Raw genomic sequence first — 18,581 nt, 5'->3', positions numbered from 1 at the left:
GTTAGTGTAGTTGGTCCAAATAACATGTCAACTAGAGATGAGGCATTACATTTTGTTGGGAGCGGAATGATCCTGCTTTGATTTAGAATCGGGTGAAAGCAGTTTCAGTGTGTGATATCTTTATATTTACAAGGTTCAGGTTGGACTATTGACATTCTGATTCCCTTTGATTCAATTTCAGACACATTTTTCATATCCTTTTTGCGCTGAGGCATGCTTTTGGTAGTAACAATTCAAACTGTTTTCTAAGTGGTGTAATGAGGCCAACCAGAATCAAAATTATCCACTGGAGCACTTACCTTGCAATTAGGAAGAAATCACAACTTTTAGAGCTGCTTATAAGAACAGAGAACGGAATGTCTGTGCTGCTATGGATTCAGAAGCATCCTGGAAAGTGGTTAGCCCTACTCTATTGCAGGATGATGCCACTCAATCAAAGTTAGAGGTTCGCATTACAGAAGTGTGTGTTTCTAGCATTGATAGATCAGTAGGACATCCCACTATGTTATCTTTCTCAAATACTAGGCTGTTTTATAGTCGCCCCAAAGTGATTAGAGCTGCTAGTGATAGCCCTGGATCCGATAGGGTGTTTATGGATTTATGTGAACACACATTGAATCGTGGGTTAACTTGATTACTAATGTGATGAATGCTGCTTGTAATGCCACCGTCCAGGCTTCTGGGAAAAAATCCCAGTCTCTAAAAAAGGATATAGGGCGTACTATGCACTCTCCTTCATAGATTCTTTGGTTAAGTTGGCAAAATAAATATTGAGGATAATAATTCGTGTTTGGGCACAATCCAGTGGGATTTTGACTAATACTCAGTACAGCTTTTTAGCAAGCTAGGGGAAGTGGAACAGTGCCTGAACTTCAATCTGGTATCTATCAAATATGTGTTAGTTCTTTGGGGTGGTCTTAACACCTAGACGTCAGGCACCTTCACCAGCTTTCAGTGTTTCAAAGGTCTAAGCTCTCAATTATCAAATCTAAGGGGGTGGAGATGGCATTGTAGATCGTATAATCTTCTTGCTCTAGTCATACGAGATCCAGGGCTCGTGAGTACTTGGAGAGCTCTGATTTGGCGAGGAGCATTTGTGAGGGAGGTGCAATGGCACCTCTCCTCTTAACCCTATTTCAACCCAGATGGAGAAAGTTTCACCTTTTCTTACCTAGGCTTATCTTCTGATAGCAGCAGCACAAGGGCTCATTGTGACAGGCTCGAATGCTTAAGTTCATTCAAACATTGGGGCAGCATTTAATTTTACCAGTCATACAGGGGGCAAGCCCTTGAAACCTGACATTATTACAAAAGTAAGCCCATTGCTGTCACCAATTGCACAAGTGTTGGAGGTATCACAGATGTTTCCAGCTTGTAAGTAGAGAATAGTACATTTTGCAGGCACTTTCTGTGCTTGTGCTTACATCATAACACTTTTCACTTCCTCTGTACATGGGGAATGGCTTGTATTATTTGGTGGACAACATCAAATTGACGCCACTACTTGTATGGAGTTCTTTCTGGATCAAAACTGTGGGTTGCATCAATCTAGATTAATCAAGACAGCTTTTACTCTGAGGCTGATCGTAGGTTTCAATGATTACATTTTATTTAAAAAGTATGTCTTGATTTATGTCACCTAGAGTTGTTCACTAGCCCTTGGAATATTTTGAATTCTGATAAGGCGTGCATTCAAAATGTTTTTACTAAGAACAAATACATTTAGGCAGTCTTCCGAGCTTGAAAAATCTCCAAATAGATTTTTACTATTCTTAAAACTGTTCCAAGCTTCAAAACATATTTAGACTTGGAATCAAGGGTTTATGAGCATTATACTTACTAGAGTTAGAGAAGGTATTACCCATCACTTGTTGGTATTTAAATTGGTAATCTGTGCCCTTGAGGTAAAATCTCTGCCCAAACTATGATGCGCTTTTTGGGAAGTTTTATAGACTGGCTCATATCAAGTACCTTAAGCTCCCAAATGTGGAGTGGCCTTTACATATCTTCAAATGTTGTCATTCCCAATCAATTGGTCGCTTTTTAACCATTCTATGACTAGTTTCATGAATCTATACATTTTGTCACAATTTAACAAATGTTATCAGTAAATTAGTTATTTGGGTCATTCTATTGTTTGGAATGTATTCTTGAGGTTTTTTTTATAAAATGGTATTACTTGACTGACTTTGTCAACAATTTGAAATAAAATGGTTCACCAGTTTTATACCGGTTTATTTAAATACATTGGATTCTTGGTTGCTGATGCACATTATTTAACCTGTTGCTTCTTTTAAGAACCATTTACCTAATAAAGTGTATATGAAGAAATTCTCTAGGTGTGTTTATGCTTACTGAAATCTGTACTTTACTGCCAAACTGAATTTTTAGCCGCGCTGATTGGGGATGTGGTGTGTTAGATTTCCAATGTTAGCCTCAGAAATAAGAAATGTGTATACGCATGGATCCTGCTTCATCCCACAGTAGCCGATCCAATCTATGCATGTCGGTTATGCACTGCACATGCGTGTAAATAGGTATAAACAGTAAGATCCTGTTAGCATGTGTCTTTTCTCTGTACCTTTGGCCCATGACTCAGAGCAGCTCAGGATACGGGCAAAAACCACTTCCACAAACCATGAAATATGTGCACATGCAGTACACAGGACAACAGATGACAGGCTATAGTCTGTGAAGTGAGGTTTAGAATGCTAAGAGCATGCAGACCATGAGAGAGAGGGGTGGTGGCACCTTGATGAAAAGGGGAGCAGGGTAGGTACAGATGACAGCCCTGTCAGGTTACTAATAGAGGTTAACTGCGATTCCAGGATAAATCTTATTTAAAGTACTGTCTAGTAGGGTTGTCCTCTGCTACTCTTCAATTGCAAAGTTGAAAGTAGTAGAGTCTTACACTCAGCAATTACACAGTCACAGAGTATTGCCAGAATCTGCGTTGGTGACACTAACAACAGCAAGGAATATTCTACACTAAATGGATAACTAAATTATTCTACATCCACACTTAACTCTACATGGGTAACATGGACGCGATATTGGTACCCACGCCATGACCTGATAAATGTTTTGCAACTCAGAAAATGTATATTAATAGCGCTAAAAATATTATTCAATATGTAATCAGAGCAATAAATATTTAAATAACAAGCTGTTCGATTTGATTTGGATAGCAGATCAAATAAAATAAGGCATCTAAAACCAAAAAGTCCATCTCCTGAGGAAATGATGTAGCGATAAATACACTACAGTGTTAGGCCTGGGTTACATAACTTTCCAATTATTATTTTACAACTGAATTATGGTTGAACCACGAGAGCCTTAGTTTATAATATAGCCCTTTGTTTCTAAGCCCAGCCATTAGTGCAAAGCTGTCAGACATTGCGTTAAAATGGAGCATGTTGTCTATGATACATCCGTACTTTGCTCTATTTTCTCAGCAGCCATAGATAGGTAGTACAAGGAGTGCCCAAAATTGGTTTAAGAAAGTGCCAGACTGACAATGATTTACTAATCAAGTTGTCTTAAAGCATAAAAGACAAAATTAAAAGGGATTGAACCAAGTGTGAATGGAGAACTCAGGGGTACCGACTGACAGGTAGCTCAAAGTGTTGGAGTATTGTTAATGTGAAAAGAGATGGTAGCTCTTAACCAGACCTCTGATGACAGGTGTGTGGGGCACTTGGGTGACCAGTTTCTGTCCAAACAAGTTTTGACCATTAATGCTTCGAATAAAGACAACTGGTACCGGAGTTTGACTAACACCCAAATATTTGTTCTGCGGGAATGCAACGGTTCATGATCTCATATCTTAAAAGTGACCCTCAGTGGACCCCCTGATAGACAGACCATTCAGAACAGGAATACTGAGATTTGGGGTCCGCTAACATAACTTCAAATTATGATATTTCTGGAACGTAATGGTTGTGTAGAAGCATGCTCTCCAACATACAGTTTCTTCACTGATACAGTAAGGGGGAGAGGGGGGAGCGAACAGTAGATAGTCTAACTTTGCCAAGCCTCTATTCATCCATCATGAAGGGAGGCAACAAATAACAAGAAGGCACAAGTCAGAGCTCTGGCACTTGCCTCCTAAGCTTTTTAATTACCACAAATCAGATTTGTGATTAAAGGACTGGTGTGTTGTGCTGTTCAGCACAATGCTGAAATGCAGTCTACAAATCAAGCCCAATGTTTCCATAAAGAACTTTTTGTGAAATTGAAAATATCCACTACCAAAAATGAGCAAGTGCTAGTTGAGATGTGAAACATAGCTGCATCATATCTTGCTTGTTAAAACAGGGGATATTAAATGGACATGGAATGGTAGAGAGTGCTTCCTATTCCACATAACAAAAAGCATGAGGAAACTTTATAATCCACTAAGTGGACTAATAAAATAGTCCAAAATGAAAATAGCAAAGCAAACACTCGAACCATCTAAAATACTAGAAACCTGATCGTAGTAGGATTGAGCCAGAATTGCTTGTCATTTCCGTTTGCAAGCTATTTGGCACTGGAAATTTTAATACGGAAAATGGAAGTGCACACAAAGAAACTTGTCAGTTTAACTGTAGGATGCCTAACTGGGCCCGTACCTAGCACATAGGGAAAGATGGAAGTTGTATGGTGCTATTTTTAAGATTTAGCTATTACATGTGTAAACTATTCCAGAACATCTACTGTAAAGCAATATGAACAATACTAATAGGCAATTAGTGCCCTGGATAAAATAGGGTTAAGATAACCCTAAGAAGAATTTCCAAACATAACACGCCAGACTCAACTATTTGTTCCATTCCTGCTATTTTGTTCTACAAACATCAGGAAATAATATGTGGTTGGTCAATCCGGATTCAAAAGAAGATTCTGTAGGGAAACTCATCATTTAGCAATAAATCAGCTGCAGACATCCTGGTTTTAGAAAACAACTTCAGATATTCTTAATAATAACCACTTTTTTTATTCAGAGCTTCATAGAGCACCTGTGCCATTTTTAAGCGAAGTGGTTTCAAAGTCGTAATCTACAGAATAGAAAATTCTTCCTTTTGGCACATAGTGGCAAATAGGCAGTAAACCACTTTACGTAACCCGTAATAACATTCCAATTACTATTGAAAATTTGTCATATTAGAAATCCCTTGGGTGCATTGCAGGATGCTGGTATGCATCAGCCTACACCCTGCGCATGACACACACAAAGAAAGCTGTGCTTACTGCCAGGCTGTGTCAGCCTCATTAAGCACAAAACCAAGAGTGGAGTACCAGTAGTCCGTCTTCCTAAATTTACTACACATTATACAAACATGCTGTGTCTCCGAGCGCAATAGGCACTTACTAAATACAATGAATGACAAAGTAAGACATACTGGCTTTGTCACGGTTTCATTTTTAATTTATGAGCTGTTACCGTTTTGCCAAATTGTTTCACCGTCAGCTGGCAGCAGGAACAGACAATGAAACTCACAGCAGACAGTGTACTTATTAACATTATTAACTAACTGACAAACATTATATACTGTTCTCTGAGTACAATGTAGTTTAAGATTAAGTTCCATAGAAATCCAATACCACCACTGGGCTGGACCTTAATGTGAACATTTAGCTGAAGCATATGCAAGGTAATATTTTGCCTCCCGCTCCGTTTCTTAACTTCAGAACAAAATTACTTCTGTCATTGTGGACTTCTTACTGACATATCATCATAGCACATCATTTGAGTCAACCAAAAGGTTTTGCCCAAGAACTGCTGTCATCAAAAAACACTGTATGAAACAAAGTCAACATAGCTATGTCGTTGTACAAGCTGAGCAAAGTAGTAAACGGCTTGGCTGTTATAGCAGACAAATGGGTAAACTATGTTAGTCTAACAGTCCTTGTCTACAAGTAATCTCTGCGAGTGGAAAATGTTGTACAAAATGTCTTAATGGATAAAAACTAACATATGCAACAGAGTATTCAACTGGGTAGAGCTGCTGTTTGTGGCCATTCATTTACATTAAACACTAATTCACACCATTCAAGAGGGCGATAGCAGCAATATTAGCAAACTTAAGGCCTACATTTTATGTTGGAGAGAGTTGGAGATCCTCCTTAGTCTGGGAGTTTTGGAGAGCACATGATAATTGCATTTTCGAAAGGCCTGGCCATCATCTTTTTTGCCACTGTATTCTTTAAAGGCATACGATGAAAACAACGTTCTACAGTAGAATTTACCCAAAGGCAAACCATAAAATACATTCTAGATATTTTGTCCACTAACTCTTTGAAAACTCTTGCCACTTGTTCACATTGGGCCGATTCTTACTTTCTCAGTATTGTTATAGTCTTGTCACTTAGTACATAAGTGGGTTGCATAACTGCACTGAGCTTCCTATGAATATGCTTCACGTAGTTCTGAACTTTTAAGCTTTTATTGCAGTTTTCAAGTAGATCTTTCTCTGCAGTTATACTGCTTGTAAAGTGATTTATATTTAGCTAAAATTATACTCTGTGACCTTTGGTGTTTCTGTATAGTGCAATCACCCAGGTTCCACTTGCATTTACGCTGCTCTGCTTTACTTTGTGCGATAATCTATTAAGCACAAATTCCAAATTGGACTTCCAAGGATGATGCCCCAGTGTGGCAGCACACCATACGTCTTCTGTTATTTTAGATGGGCATGCACCAATTCACATGGGAGTCAAGCCTCTTCACAAGGAGTCCGGATTTATTAAAAAAAAATAAGTCCCATATAGAAAATCAGTTTGGCTAGCAGGTAGGTGATAAGAGCTTTTTGTCATATAAACACTTCCTTACAAGAGGAATAACAGTAGGGCACTTTCAGCTAAAATATAAACTTGGAGATAACATTCCCCATGAAGTGCTCTTCCATAATTGTATAAGTGCATATAAATTCACCATTGACTGCAATTCAATTTCATTAAGTTGGAACCTCCCTCATACAAACATTTGAATCATCATGTCCCACTGTAATCATGTGATAAGAAGATAATACAAAATAATCTAATCATTTTCACTCCATGCTTACTTATCATGAAGAAGTGCTGGTTAGACATATAGAGAAATAAGTTCTGCAACAACCAATTCAATATTTTAGAAAACGTTCAATAACTGATTTACCTTAAACATACAATGCAATATAAATATTTTTTCTCCATATATTTGCTCAGTGCTGCGTTTATAAACTCACTCTCAAAAATATCCAGTAAAAGAAAAGTGAACCAAACTGCTGGCTAGGTTTCTAAGTATCCCATTCTCCACTTTTATACTCATGCATTTCCTCATCTTCCGAGTCAGCAGATACTTTTTTAATTCTTTTCATAGCTGCTTTAATACTTCTTTCCAGTTCACATTCTGGTTCATTGCTAGAGTCTGCCCTGTCCTCGCGGACAACTTTCCTCAGTTTCACTCCTTGTCTGATGGAGGAGAGGATGCTGTCCCTTGGGCCAGTGTCAGTTGCTGGGGTACTTGGGTGCTGGACTTTACGAAGTAGAATTTCACCGCGTTTCAAGGAGGCCAAGATTTCGTCCATTGATCCAGAATAGTGGTTCGAAACTTTCTTCCCAGATTCCTGTAGCCTTGCTTCACCGCCACTTCCACACAATCCTTCATTTATTGATGGCTTGCTAAAAGTTTTCAAAGAGGGGTCTGGCGAAAAAGGTTGAGAGATGGCCTCTGGTGAAAAAGGAAGAGGAGGTGGTAGGGGTGGTGGAGGAGGTGGAGGAGGCAAAGGTGGGGGTGGTGGAGGCATATTTGTGGATGCTTCAATCAACCGGTCACTGAAAGTTTGGTCTTTTGGTACATTTGGTGAAACAAAAATCTGTACAGGAACATCTACCAGAGCACTTCGAGGTTTTCCTCTTCCAAGTACCTTGGACCGCGGAATGACTTTTGGCTGCATGGACGGTGTCTGGCTGGATTTGATAGAAGGCGATAATGGCCGGTGGGAAAGATCCTGACGCACTTTCAAACTTTGAGGCTGTGACCGAGATGTTTTCAGTACAAACTGAGATGGGCACTTCTCTTTAAATGTCAACAACCTCTGCAGCGTTCTCTGGCGCTCCTGGTCAACAAATTCTTTCTTTTTATGGTCTTCTTCCTTCTTTTTGTTTCGCTTTATCTGTATGCTGTGATGCTGATGGTACTCTTTCATGGTCTTTTCTACTTGTTGCAGCTTCATTTTCTGAGTCTCTTCACATTGATCTCTCTTGTTCCTGAGATAGGCTCTTCTTGCACAGATATTGCCTCGTTTAGACTCCAGACGCTGTGCCTTCATTTTAAGAGTTTTCATCTCGGCTGACTCAGGGTGATGCAGTAATCCCCTTGGCTCATTTTCTTGAAGCTCATCTGGGTCTTCACATGTATCATAATAGATAACTTCTTCCTCCTTCTCCTTGATTTGACGCTTTATACTGTCCAGTTGCGTGATAAGCAGCCTCTCCTCGTGTTTCAGTATCTCAAACTGCACATCATACAGTTCCAGTTGGGTCTCATAGTATTGAATCTCCAACTGGTCAATGGCATCCATGTCCTGCTCTGTCAACTTCTCCATGCTCCTCTGAATTTCCACCCTTTTGTGATTCAGGCATAGCTCTCTCGCCCGCATGTGCTGCAGTGTCTCCTTCGCCAACATAGTCTTCAGCTTCTCCAACCTTAGCACTGCGGCAGCCCAGGCAGTTTGGCCAAACCTCTTCTCATCCATCTCCATCTGTTTCTGCATTGCAGCCAGTGCCTTAACAGTCTCTTTAAAGTAATTCACAGTCACATCCTGAATAGACGACACAGCCTGCTCAGCCCGTCCATTCCACTTGTCAACATCCTTCTCCAGAGCTTCTATTCTTTTGGGGCCCAGATCATCCATTTTCAAAGATTTCAAGATCTCCAGTTTGTATAATACTGCAAGTTCTCTCATGTCTCTGAATGGCTGCAGTAAATATTGGTAGAACTCAGTGGCCACTGTAACAAGGTTTTGGTATACTTCATCTTCTTTTCCATACACCTTCATCAGATCCACCATCTTATTGGCATGTTTATGTTGATGGAGAATGCTCCTGAGCTCTTCCTTAGCCCTGGTCACGCAGTCCTCCAGAGTCTGCTTCCGAAACTCGTGCAGGTTCTCAAAGTACTGATCAATGTCCCCCTGGTCCTCTGCAAAGAGGGAATCCAGGACTATGCTGCGACCACAGAGCTCAGTGGCGGTTTTGAAGTAGGATTCAAGGTTACGGCATGTTGCCTCTAGTTCCTCTTCAGCCCCCTCAAACGCTGTTTCGACTGGAAATATCAAGGACCAGAGAGTACCACTTGACTTAAACAATGGCAGAGTTGGAAAACAGGGCTTCAGCTCCTCACATACCCCAGACAGTTGTTGGTTGATGAGCTGCAGGTCCCGTACTGAGAATATACCAGCCCAGCTTGTGCGCTGATCTTCCTCGTCCTCTTGTCCACCACCCGAATGTCGCCGCTGTCGTAGCTGAAGGGTCCGATTGTGACAGGTTACTGCAAATTTGCTTTCAATATCGTTCCAGCACACAATGAAGACTAGTCTGAACTTGTCTGGTTCCTCGAAGGCATTGGGCTTGATTGCAACCCAGCCATCCAGGCTATCCATGCGCTCGCACTCCATGCTGGTGGAGGCCAATGCACAGGTTGGGGACGTCAGAGGGTGGCAGTGAACTCAGTAGGCGTGACTACCCCCTATTCTAGGAGAGCAAGACTAATGTCCCCCTTCTGATCAGATTCTTTATTGCCTTTGGTATACTCTTAAATCGGATAGTGCAGCCAGTTCAAGAATAGATGATGCTGTCAGGCATAATGAAGCCTGTTAACCTCTCTGCAAAGAAAGTATTAGGACGTTTATTCTTCTGCTTTCGGAAACTGAAGCTGTGGCGGCCCCTCCGTTTTGGAAGAAAGAGGTGAGATCCATTCTCGTCAAATCCACTGGATAGCCTGTGGCCTGTGCCTTTCAAGTATGCCCAAGTCACTACAGGGGAGACTTCGTGAGGAAGAACCCGAGTTAGGGGCAGGTAACTCCCGCTCGATACCGAAGCCTGCCAGCTACCCTTCTACCTTTTCTTTCCGCACAGTCAGACGAACGTCATGAGGGCAGAAACATAAGCTTTCACAGCCGTGACGTGCCAAGCACACTTTAACCCTATCTCTGACACATTAAGGAAAACAAGCCACTTTAGAGGTCGTTTAAAGACTACGTAAATGCAGGAGCCATCTTAAAACGAGTGATTTACAAGATGTTTCAAAGAAAGTGCTGATAAAAACCATAGTTTAGTATTTTTAAATTAAAATACTGCTTTCGTCTTCAAAATCGTATTTCACACAGAGTTTTAAATATTACCGATGAAAATAAAACGTAACGGCCATTGAATTGGTTATTTTCATGAAACATAATTGCGTTTTTTTTTCTTTGTGATAATACATTTTAAATGAAAACCATGGGCCAACAAAAGGTACTGCCGACACATTTTTCTCCAGCGCCGCAGTCCGATAACAAGCTTCTCGGTAGGCCTGAACTGCGCATGCGCTCACGTTAGTGCATTTGTATTTTCCATTGCTTGCAATCTGAGCAGACACCTTGGAAAAGAATGCGCTGAATTCAAAGTAGAGACGGGCGAAAATGAAAATACGTACAAATTAAATTACTAAGAAGAAGAAAAATATTGAATTATTTTCTATTGTTTTGTTGATAAATTTGCTATTTAAATAGTGCGATATTATTCTGAAATAAACCTTACGGAACTTGTTAAATCATTGATTGTATCACTTGTAAGATAATTGAAAGTTATAGCGTTTGAAAAACTGCTTTGGAACGATGTGCAAATCTTTGATTTTTATGTATTACTTTAGTTGTGGTATGTTGGATTTCGCACCTTTCCAAGATGGCGTTTAGTAGTTCATTTGGGACTCGGCTCTACGTTTGTATACAGTTCGATGCACAGTGTTCTCAATCTCACCGTGTGTGACTCTCACTCTAGGCTGAGCAACGTCCGAGTGGAGAAAACTGGTCAGTTAAATTTTTATGCTCCTTAAAAATTACACCCCCCCCCCCCCCCCCCCCCCCCCCCCGCCGGAGGGGGAATGCAGCTTGAAAATGCTGTGTGGAAATCTGCTCGTTAATGAGTAGGAAGGATAGATTTACGGAGGTGGATTAGTTGGAGGATGTTATTTATATAATGCAGTTTTATATAGCGCGAACTTTACCCAAAGGTGTCAGAGTAACCAGGTAGGGAACATGAGGAAGACAAGATTCACTAAACACGCTAACAAGTTACATATATACGGTTACAAAGGTACACAAGGAAGACTGAGCACGCTAACAAGTTACATATATGCAGTTCTAACTCCAACAATTTGCATATTTATATTGTAAAAAATAAAAAAATCTGTCAGTGTTAGGTTAAACGCAGGAGTAAAATACATATTAACAAAGTTGACCTAATGTGAGGGAATATTATTGGGAATATGCATTGACTAAATACACTCTATCTTATGTTAAGGAAATATATACATTTTAATTTTGTAGAGAATTTAACTTGCTTTTACTTGATGTTTGTTTCATGATTTACCTGCCAAATATTTAATGTCTTGGTTCGCGCATGGGCTTTTGCAGCCTAACCATATCCCTGTCTTTGCTCGCTTTCATCGGCTGGCACACCAAGGACAATATAGCGTTTTAACAGAAAGGTGTCCGAGGACGTTATCTTTGGTCAGTTTAACCTGTTGATGAGCTGCTCGAAAAGTAATGCATGCGGTGTACATAGATATATCGAAATCTATAATACTCTGTCTCAGAGGTTCGCAGGATCTGATTTTGTGGTACCAGTAGACACCTACAACTGTAGCGAAGAAACGAGGCAGCAAGCGAAGGAACAAGTAGTATCTTTATTGTAGGAAGAAGAGCGGGTAACACATCCACCATTAACCACGGCTTCTCCCAACTGCCTCATTCCAACCATTCCTCCAACAATCTATTCTCCCCAACATCCCCCCCCCCCCCTCAGACCCATGTACTCATCATCACATGCTTTCTAGAACCATTTGGCAATGCAAGTAAACACCACACTAACCTAAATGGGAAAGAGCTAAAAGCGATCTGTAGGAGTGGTTATTAACCAGTTGTTTTGTGCACCATGGGTTCCAAGACGCCTATTCACAGGGTTTTGCGACTAATTAGAAGATGAAATAGTATCAACAGATTATTAAAATTTATATAAATTAAAACAAATATAAAATTAATTTTTTTTAACGTTCCTTAAAAGTGGAGGAATTTGAAATTGGAGACCAAAAAGTATAATGGTCTTCTGAGATTTTTTTGTAGAAGCAGTGAAAATCCATCACACATAATGTAGTATGGAAGATGTGTGGCCTCAGTTAAATTTTGAAAAGCCCGACCTTTTCATGAGAATGGACATTTTCTTTTTTTAAATATTTGTGAATTAAATATTTCATAGTTTGTGAAGTTGTTTGATGAATGCTTGTATCACAATTTAGACCAGTTGCGTTCTCCCAAGTAAAACAGTCGAACGCAACAGGCACCGGGACTATTCAAAGTGTACCTTTGGAAATTCAAGAGATTATCTTTGAGACCCGTTCTGATAAATTGTCAATGAACGGGCTCCCCTAAAAAACACTTTGATGCATGCTTGTATCTGGTTTTTTTGTGTATTGTTTTGAGGTTTAAATCATCAAAATATGGCAAGCTGTGGTTCCCAGGTTCCACTAATGATTCAGTAGTGATCCCTGGTTTCCAATAACTATTCATTGGCGGTCCCCAGATTCCAGTAATAATTAAGTGGTGTTCCACAGAAGTAAAAAAGTGTAAGAACCTCTGATCTAGTGGATCACAGCTTTATATTCGAACAGGGGTGAGGTGTTTAGGCCAACAGATACCAAAGCTCTCAGTTCAGTTAACTACAAGCATCAGAAAAAAATGAGAATGATTTAGGTATTGTCATGGTGTCAAAGAAAATCTAAAGCCCCACAAAAGGACTCTCATATACCTGGAAATACCATAGGCGATGAAGACTGTTAGTATTTCAGAAATGTCAAGCATGATGAAACCGCCACCTCTGCTGAACTAGCGAAGTCCAAGAACAAGGAAATATCTTGAACTGCGAAAGCATGGTACAGTGCATAACCTTGTTGATGTATTGATAGCACCAGTCATTGGCCTGGCGTTAGCCAAGACCTTTTGATTTTAGTAAAATTATACATATAATATACCAACTGAAAGAGCCTTTCTACCAACCATCTTTATCAATTGGTCTGTTGTTAACATTTCCATTTGTGTTCCACCCACTATGTCATACAGCATGGGGCAGTGAGTCACTTTGCTTCAACCGTTGCTGTAAACAATTTCTTTGACTGACACCGTTGAAATGTGTGCTTTTTAAGACCATTTTTTTCTTCTTTTTTATATTATTGGCGAAGGCCCGGAAGTCAGAACAAATTTAAACAAAAACAATTGCAAAGCAAGCATTGACAAAGCCGAAATGCAGACAACCAAAGTCAGACCGAATGGCTTTGCCAATACTTATTTTTTTTTAGCATTCCATGATTATGAGCTCGTACAGCAGTAGTATCTTTCTGGTAGGTCCTGGGTCCATTGCTTCCGTAGGCAAGCGTTTCTTTGTGGATACCACATAGAAGCCTTGAGAAACAGGCAGTCGTTTCCCTGATTCAGTTGGAGACTGTAAGTGGTTTATAAAATGTATCCCAGCCAGAAGTTAAGAATTTTGTGCTGGGGACCACAATATCGGAGCGGAGGTCTGTGAATCTAGTGTATTAAGTTATGATCTGTGAAGTCCCGTGCACTCTCTCTGGAAGTCGAGCATGGGACACTGACAAATGCAGTGAAGGATAAAGTAATCAGTCTAATCTCCTGTAATCAAATGTAAGGACAAGTAATCACAATCAGAGTCATCAAGGTGACTCCATAAGTTAATGCTTGCTTCTGACGTCTGTTTTGGTTTACATGCCACCCTTCTAAAGTCAGTAAACTGAATACCTTTAAGCTGTTAATAGCAATACGTGTGATAAGGATCAATTACAAATGTAAAAGACGAAATCTGAAATTCTAAATTAAGATAGGGAAGCCATTTAAAGAGTAAAATCCTTGTGTAGCCAAGTGCATAGCAATGGAGTCAGAGGTCACACACTTAATTCAGTCCCCTTAAAGAAATCAAGTAATTTACTTGTTTAGTGCAGGGCAAATTATTCATATTCTAATCTGGGCCGAACTGGGAACCCAAACCGGCCCTGGCAAAGTGCTCGGCCGCCCCCCCCCCCCCCCCCCCCCCCCACGCGGGGGGGGGGGGTTGGAGGTACAGCCGAGCTCTTTGCTAGGGCCGGTTTTCGGCCAATTTTGCAGCTATGCTGCAAAAACGGCCCTGTAACAAAATTGCCCCCCAGGGGCTCAAAACCGGCCCCCACCCTTGCGGGGCACCGAGGGATTGCCCCGTGCCCGCTATGGCCAGTCCGGCCCTGATTCTAATGAAGGGATAGGGTTATCAGAGTATTTACATTTTATGATATTAAGTAACCTTCTGAAATCTTAAAAATGGGCCATACAATCAGGGTAATCTTTTTAGGTGTGGCCTTGAGACGCACATATACATATGTAGACGAACTTTGGTCTGCCCTCTTCATCCATTGGTCGGTTCAAGTGCCATTCACCTTTTGTGTCAGCTAACCACAACATACATTCTGGGGTAGTGGGTCAGCCAACTTTGTCTCTCTTCACTGCGAGTGATGGCATTGTGCTCTTGCACATGTGCATATCACCATAGAAAGTAGCCAACTTCATTGTCGGGTCTTGAAGCCCAATCTGTGCTTACATTGAATGTTTTTAATGTATTTGTGAGATATGTCATTTTAGGCCAAGCCTGCTGTTTGGTTGTGTAAGACATATTATGGACATATAAAGAAAATACAAACGCTTAGGGCCTTTCCAGCCATTCTCATTTGCCTGGTTCTTATTTGTGACCCAGCTAGTCAGTTTTGTGTTTGTTCCTCCTATGGAGCATAAACTCTTTACCATCTGTTTTGGTTGACTGGCTTCGATGCTTCCACTGCTTACCTTTCAAGCGCTACTTTTTCCTTTTTGGTAAAGCATTCCACAAGAGTGAATGTGTTTTCCAGCTATCTCCCTTATGTACTTTTCTCTCCCTGCACTCTGTGTTCCTCACTGTCGCCCGTATGCTTCTCCCTGCTCCTCTATGTTGCGCTTGATCTTGAGTCTTCTCCTTCGTTGTTTCTTCCCCATTTGCTTCTTTACCATCCGTACACATTGCTCTCTCTGTCTCACAATGCTTTTCCTCCTCACACCCCCCTTCGTGTTGCTTAGATTTAACCATAACCATGCTGCACAGCTTCCAGTTTACTGTAGACATGGCTAAAAACATTAACAAAGTCAATAACACTCAGAGGTGAGACCTATTGGCTGTGCCAGTACTTATTCACTTAATTAGGTCTCACCTACCAAACAGCGCAAGCTGCCTGTTGGCAAAAAAACCTTTTCCAATACTTGTTTTTAACAAGCTTTTGGATCACCTCATTGTAAAGCCTAATACAGACATGCAGTACAATAGAACATGCAGCACAGTAGAGGAAACATTAAAGGCAGCTGCACATGATGGTCCTGGGAGTGTGATAATTGCGGAAGGGTGTCTGAGGGAACTTTGTACAGTTACTGCTGTGTTCTACTCTTCTCATGGTGAGGACGTTTGGATTCCTGCCCAGTCAATACCTGTTTTGTGTCTTTGAAAAGCCATAAAAAACTTTTTCACCAAATGAAAGTCAAAACTGGGCATTGTTTGTGCTTTACATTTTTGTGTAGCTTTCTTTTATTGTTCCTGCTTGCCCCTTAGCTTACCTTCACCTTGCACAGTTTGGTACTAGAAACGTTGTGTATTGTTGGTCAATTCACCAAATGTTTCTGAAAAAACAAAATTGAAAGTGATATTTTCCCATGTTATATTCATATAATCATTGTTTAAGTCCAGCGAGAGATACCACACACCCCAGGTGTGCTAGGTTGGTCTCTACACACAGCCAAAACAAAAACGACTGGCACATTTTAAGACCTGGCTTATGTCCTGGCTAAACGAGAAACCACCAGTAACTGGAAGGCAGCAGGGGGACCGAGAGTGGGAACATGGAAGAAGGAATCGGAAAAGTGGACAGGTGTAGAAGGGAGACTCCTATTTAGGGAAGCAAGACAGGGCTTCGGCACACTAGACAAGGCAAGGGCATGGGAGCAATTAGTGGATGAACTAGCAGGAAGTGGGCGGGAAGTGGAGAGGGCAGGTCCCTCACAGTCCCCAACACATGGCCGGGGAGAATGGGAAACAGGCTTGACAGCATGAAGGCTAGCCTACCATCTGACCCTAACCCCACTATATGAGAACTCACAGTACCAGGGGAGGGGGGGGGGGGGGGGGGGGGGAGCAGTATAAAGTTGTTGTTGAAGAGAACCAGAAATGTATGGATAACACCTTGCATGTTCGGTATTGCATAAATGAAGTTTGAAATGCGAATATTGGAAAACTCAATAAATCTGGTAAAAAATAATGAAATCATTGTATTAGTCCAGGTGTGGTTTCTGTTCATATAATCATTTGCTTTAGTCCATATGTGTATCCTGTGAAGGTATCTCGGTCTACACACCATGATGTAATATGTCTACTTCGGATTTTGCTGTTGGGTGCTTTGAGATGGGGTGAGGGGAGCTCCAGTCCCGTTTTCTTTAACCCATTTGTTGCTTCGAACGTTCTGCGCCAGTGCTGAACGTTCGAAGAAACGGGTGCGGCGCGTCGGCCAATGGACATGCGCAGCACTGGCAAGGTAGTGCTCGCGACGACCGTTGGCCGACGGCAGCACTCAAGGGGTTAAATTGACTCCTGGCGTCAAATAATTATGTATATATGTTTCCCAAAAGTAACAGAATGCTTTTCCCTTTGAGTTTTAAATTGTGTGAACTGCGTGGCAATCTGGATTTTTAAAACAGAACTAAGAACACTGCAAATTCCAGTGAACTCACTGGCTTGGGCCAATCTTTTAACATCCATCCCTCTTCATTTCAGCTTCGTCCTAATGATCACTTTGCGTCGGCTCCAGACCAGCAGAACATTGTTCCAGTCAGCCTTGCGACTAGGTGGTTCTGCCACACTTCCCAACATGGAGAGGCCAGTGGAATCATCCATCCGCGCCAAGCTTGCTAGCCAGCTGGAGCCAGTCCACATTCAGGTCTACAACGAGAGCCACATGCACAGCGTCCCCCCAGGGTCCGAGACCCACTTCAAGGTGGTGGTGGTGTGTAAGCGCTTTGAGGGAATGACTCTGCTCCAGAGGCACAGACTTGTAAATGACACACTGAAGGAGGAGCTGGCAGGACCTGTGCATGCCTTATCCATCCAAGCAAAGACCCCCCAGCAGTGGGAGGAGAACCCCAGCATAAGCAAGAGCCCTGCCTGCATGGGGGGTTCCAAGCATGATCCACAAATGAGCAATAAACTGACCAACCAAGCTTGACGCTTGATGGGGAAATAAGCTGAGGCAGAGTGTGGACGTGCGCTCAACACATAGCTTTACGCTTACCCGGTTTTACCTTTTTCAGTTGGATGCAATAAATTATTCTTGTGCATTTTTGTGTTACGTTTTGTGTTTCAGTCTTTGAATATTCAGCCACGTTGACTTACTGATTACAGAGCGGGCCTTTCACTATACTTTTCAATCACGATGTGACCTTTTGCTCGCTCCCTGGGCCCTAAATTCTGACATTCTTTTTGCAGCATGTATATTCACTATGAAGCTGTTCACCTAAGTACTACTCTTTCCGAGTAGCAGTGCTCTAAGCTTAGGTCACCTGCATATTGGGTCACTTACTGAACAATTTCAATAAAAAATAAAGTTTTGTGTCTGCTTTTATGATTTTGGCACCGTGACACCTAGCATTCTTCCTTTCCAGCTGTGTGCTTATTTTAATGTCATGCTATTGTAATGCAAACCCTCCGCAATGGAGCCGTTTTCTTCTATTACTTGAAACTTCAATATCTTTTAACTGACAATGGCATTCACAACATTTTTTTTTATTTGGAGCATCAAAACTGTCAAACTTTAATAAAGATATTCTGTACATGAACTATATATGAATTAGTTTTCTCTCTGATATAAATAAGCTCAATATAGGCCAAAGAAAAAAAGGAATTAAGTTGTGAAGCTTATTACTTGATACAGTAGATGAGTTTGGTATTTTGCTCATATTTTTGAAGTATAGCAGGAAAAGCATCTTTCCTGTATACATTTTTGTTATGTTTATCTTATCAGTTCAAAAAGCTTTATTGCGGTTAGGTTTAACCATAAAAGCACATACATAAAAAATATACAGTTTTCAAACATAATAGTTGTCTTTTAGAAACAATTCAATTGGAATAATCCATCATCATAAAATCAGCGAAGTGGGGAGAGATAGCATTTTAAAAAGTTATAAACAATTTAAATTAGATCTACAGATGCTTAAAAATTGTAAAATATCCTTTGATATACTCATTCA

General features: G+C 40.9%; 2 protein-coding genes across 3 annotated transcripts; one reads left to right on the top strand and one right to left on the bottom strand.

Annotated features, from left to right (window-relative positions):
• Nucleotides 1-5,384: 5,384 nt before the first annotated feature.
• On the bottom strand, nt 5,385-10,149 carry WHAMM (WASP homolog associated with actin, golgi membranes and microtubules). Its single transcript, XM_086945384.1, has one exon. It carries the CDS (start codon nt 9,639-9,641, stop codon nt 7,260-7,262), a length of 2,382 nt encoding a protein of 793 aa, XP_086801510.1. The 5' UTR covers nt 9,642-10,149; the 3' UTR covers nt 5,385-7,259.
• An 823-nt stretch (nt 10,150-10,972) lies between these two features.
• Nucleotides 10,973-17,672, top strand: BOLA1 (bolA family member 1). Of its 2 annotated transcripts, none has more exons than XM_086945383.1 (2): nt 10,973-11,033; nt 17,113-17,672. In XM_086945383.1, the coding sequence occupies exon 2, from the start codon at nt 17,123-17,125 to the stop codon at nt 17,558-17,560; it is 438 nt and encodes a 145-aa protein (XP_086801509.1). In that variant the 5' UTR covers nt 10,973-11,033; nt 17,113-17,122; the 3' UTR covers nt 17,561-17,672. The 2 variants fall into 2 exon arrangements, with proteins under 2 accessions (XP_086801509.1, XP_086801508.1); XM_086945382.1 differs by lacking the exon at nt 10,973-11,033 and adding an exon at nt 11,200-11,252.
• The last annotated feature ends 909 nt before the right edge of the window (nt 17,673-18,581 follow it).

Source organism: Lissotriton vulgaris, chromosome 12, assembly GCF_964263255.1.
Source record: "Lissotriton vulgaris chromosome 12, aLisVul1.2, whole genome shotgun sequence".
In the NCBI taxonomy this organism is placed as follows: domain Eukaryota; kingdom Metazoa; phylum Chordata; class Amphibia; order Caudata; family Salamandridae; genus Lissotriton; species Lissotriton vulgaris.
The sequence above is the reverse complement of the archived record's forward strand: the minus strand, read 5'-3'. Positions and strand labels throughout refer to the sequence as shown.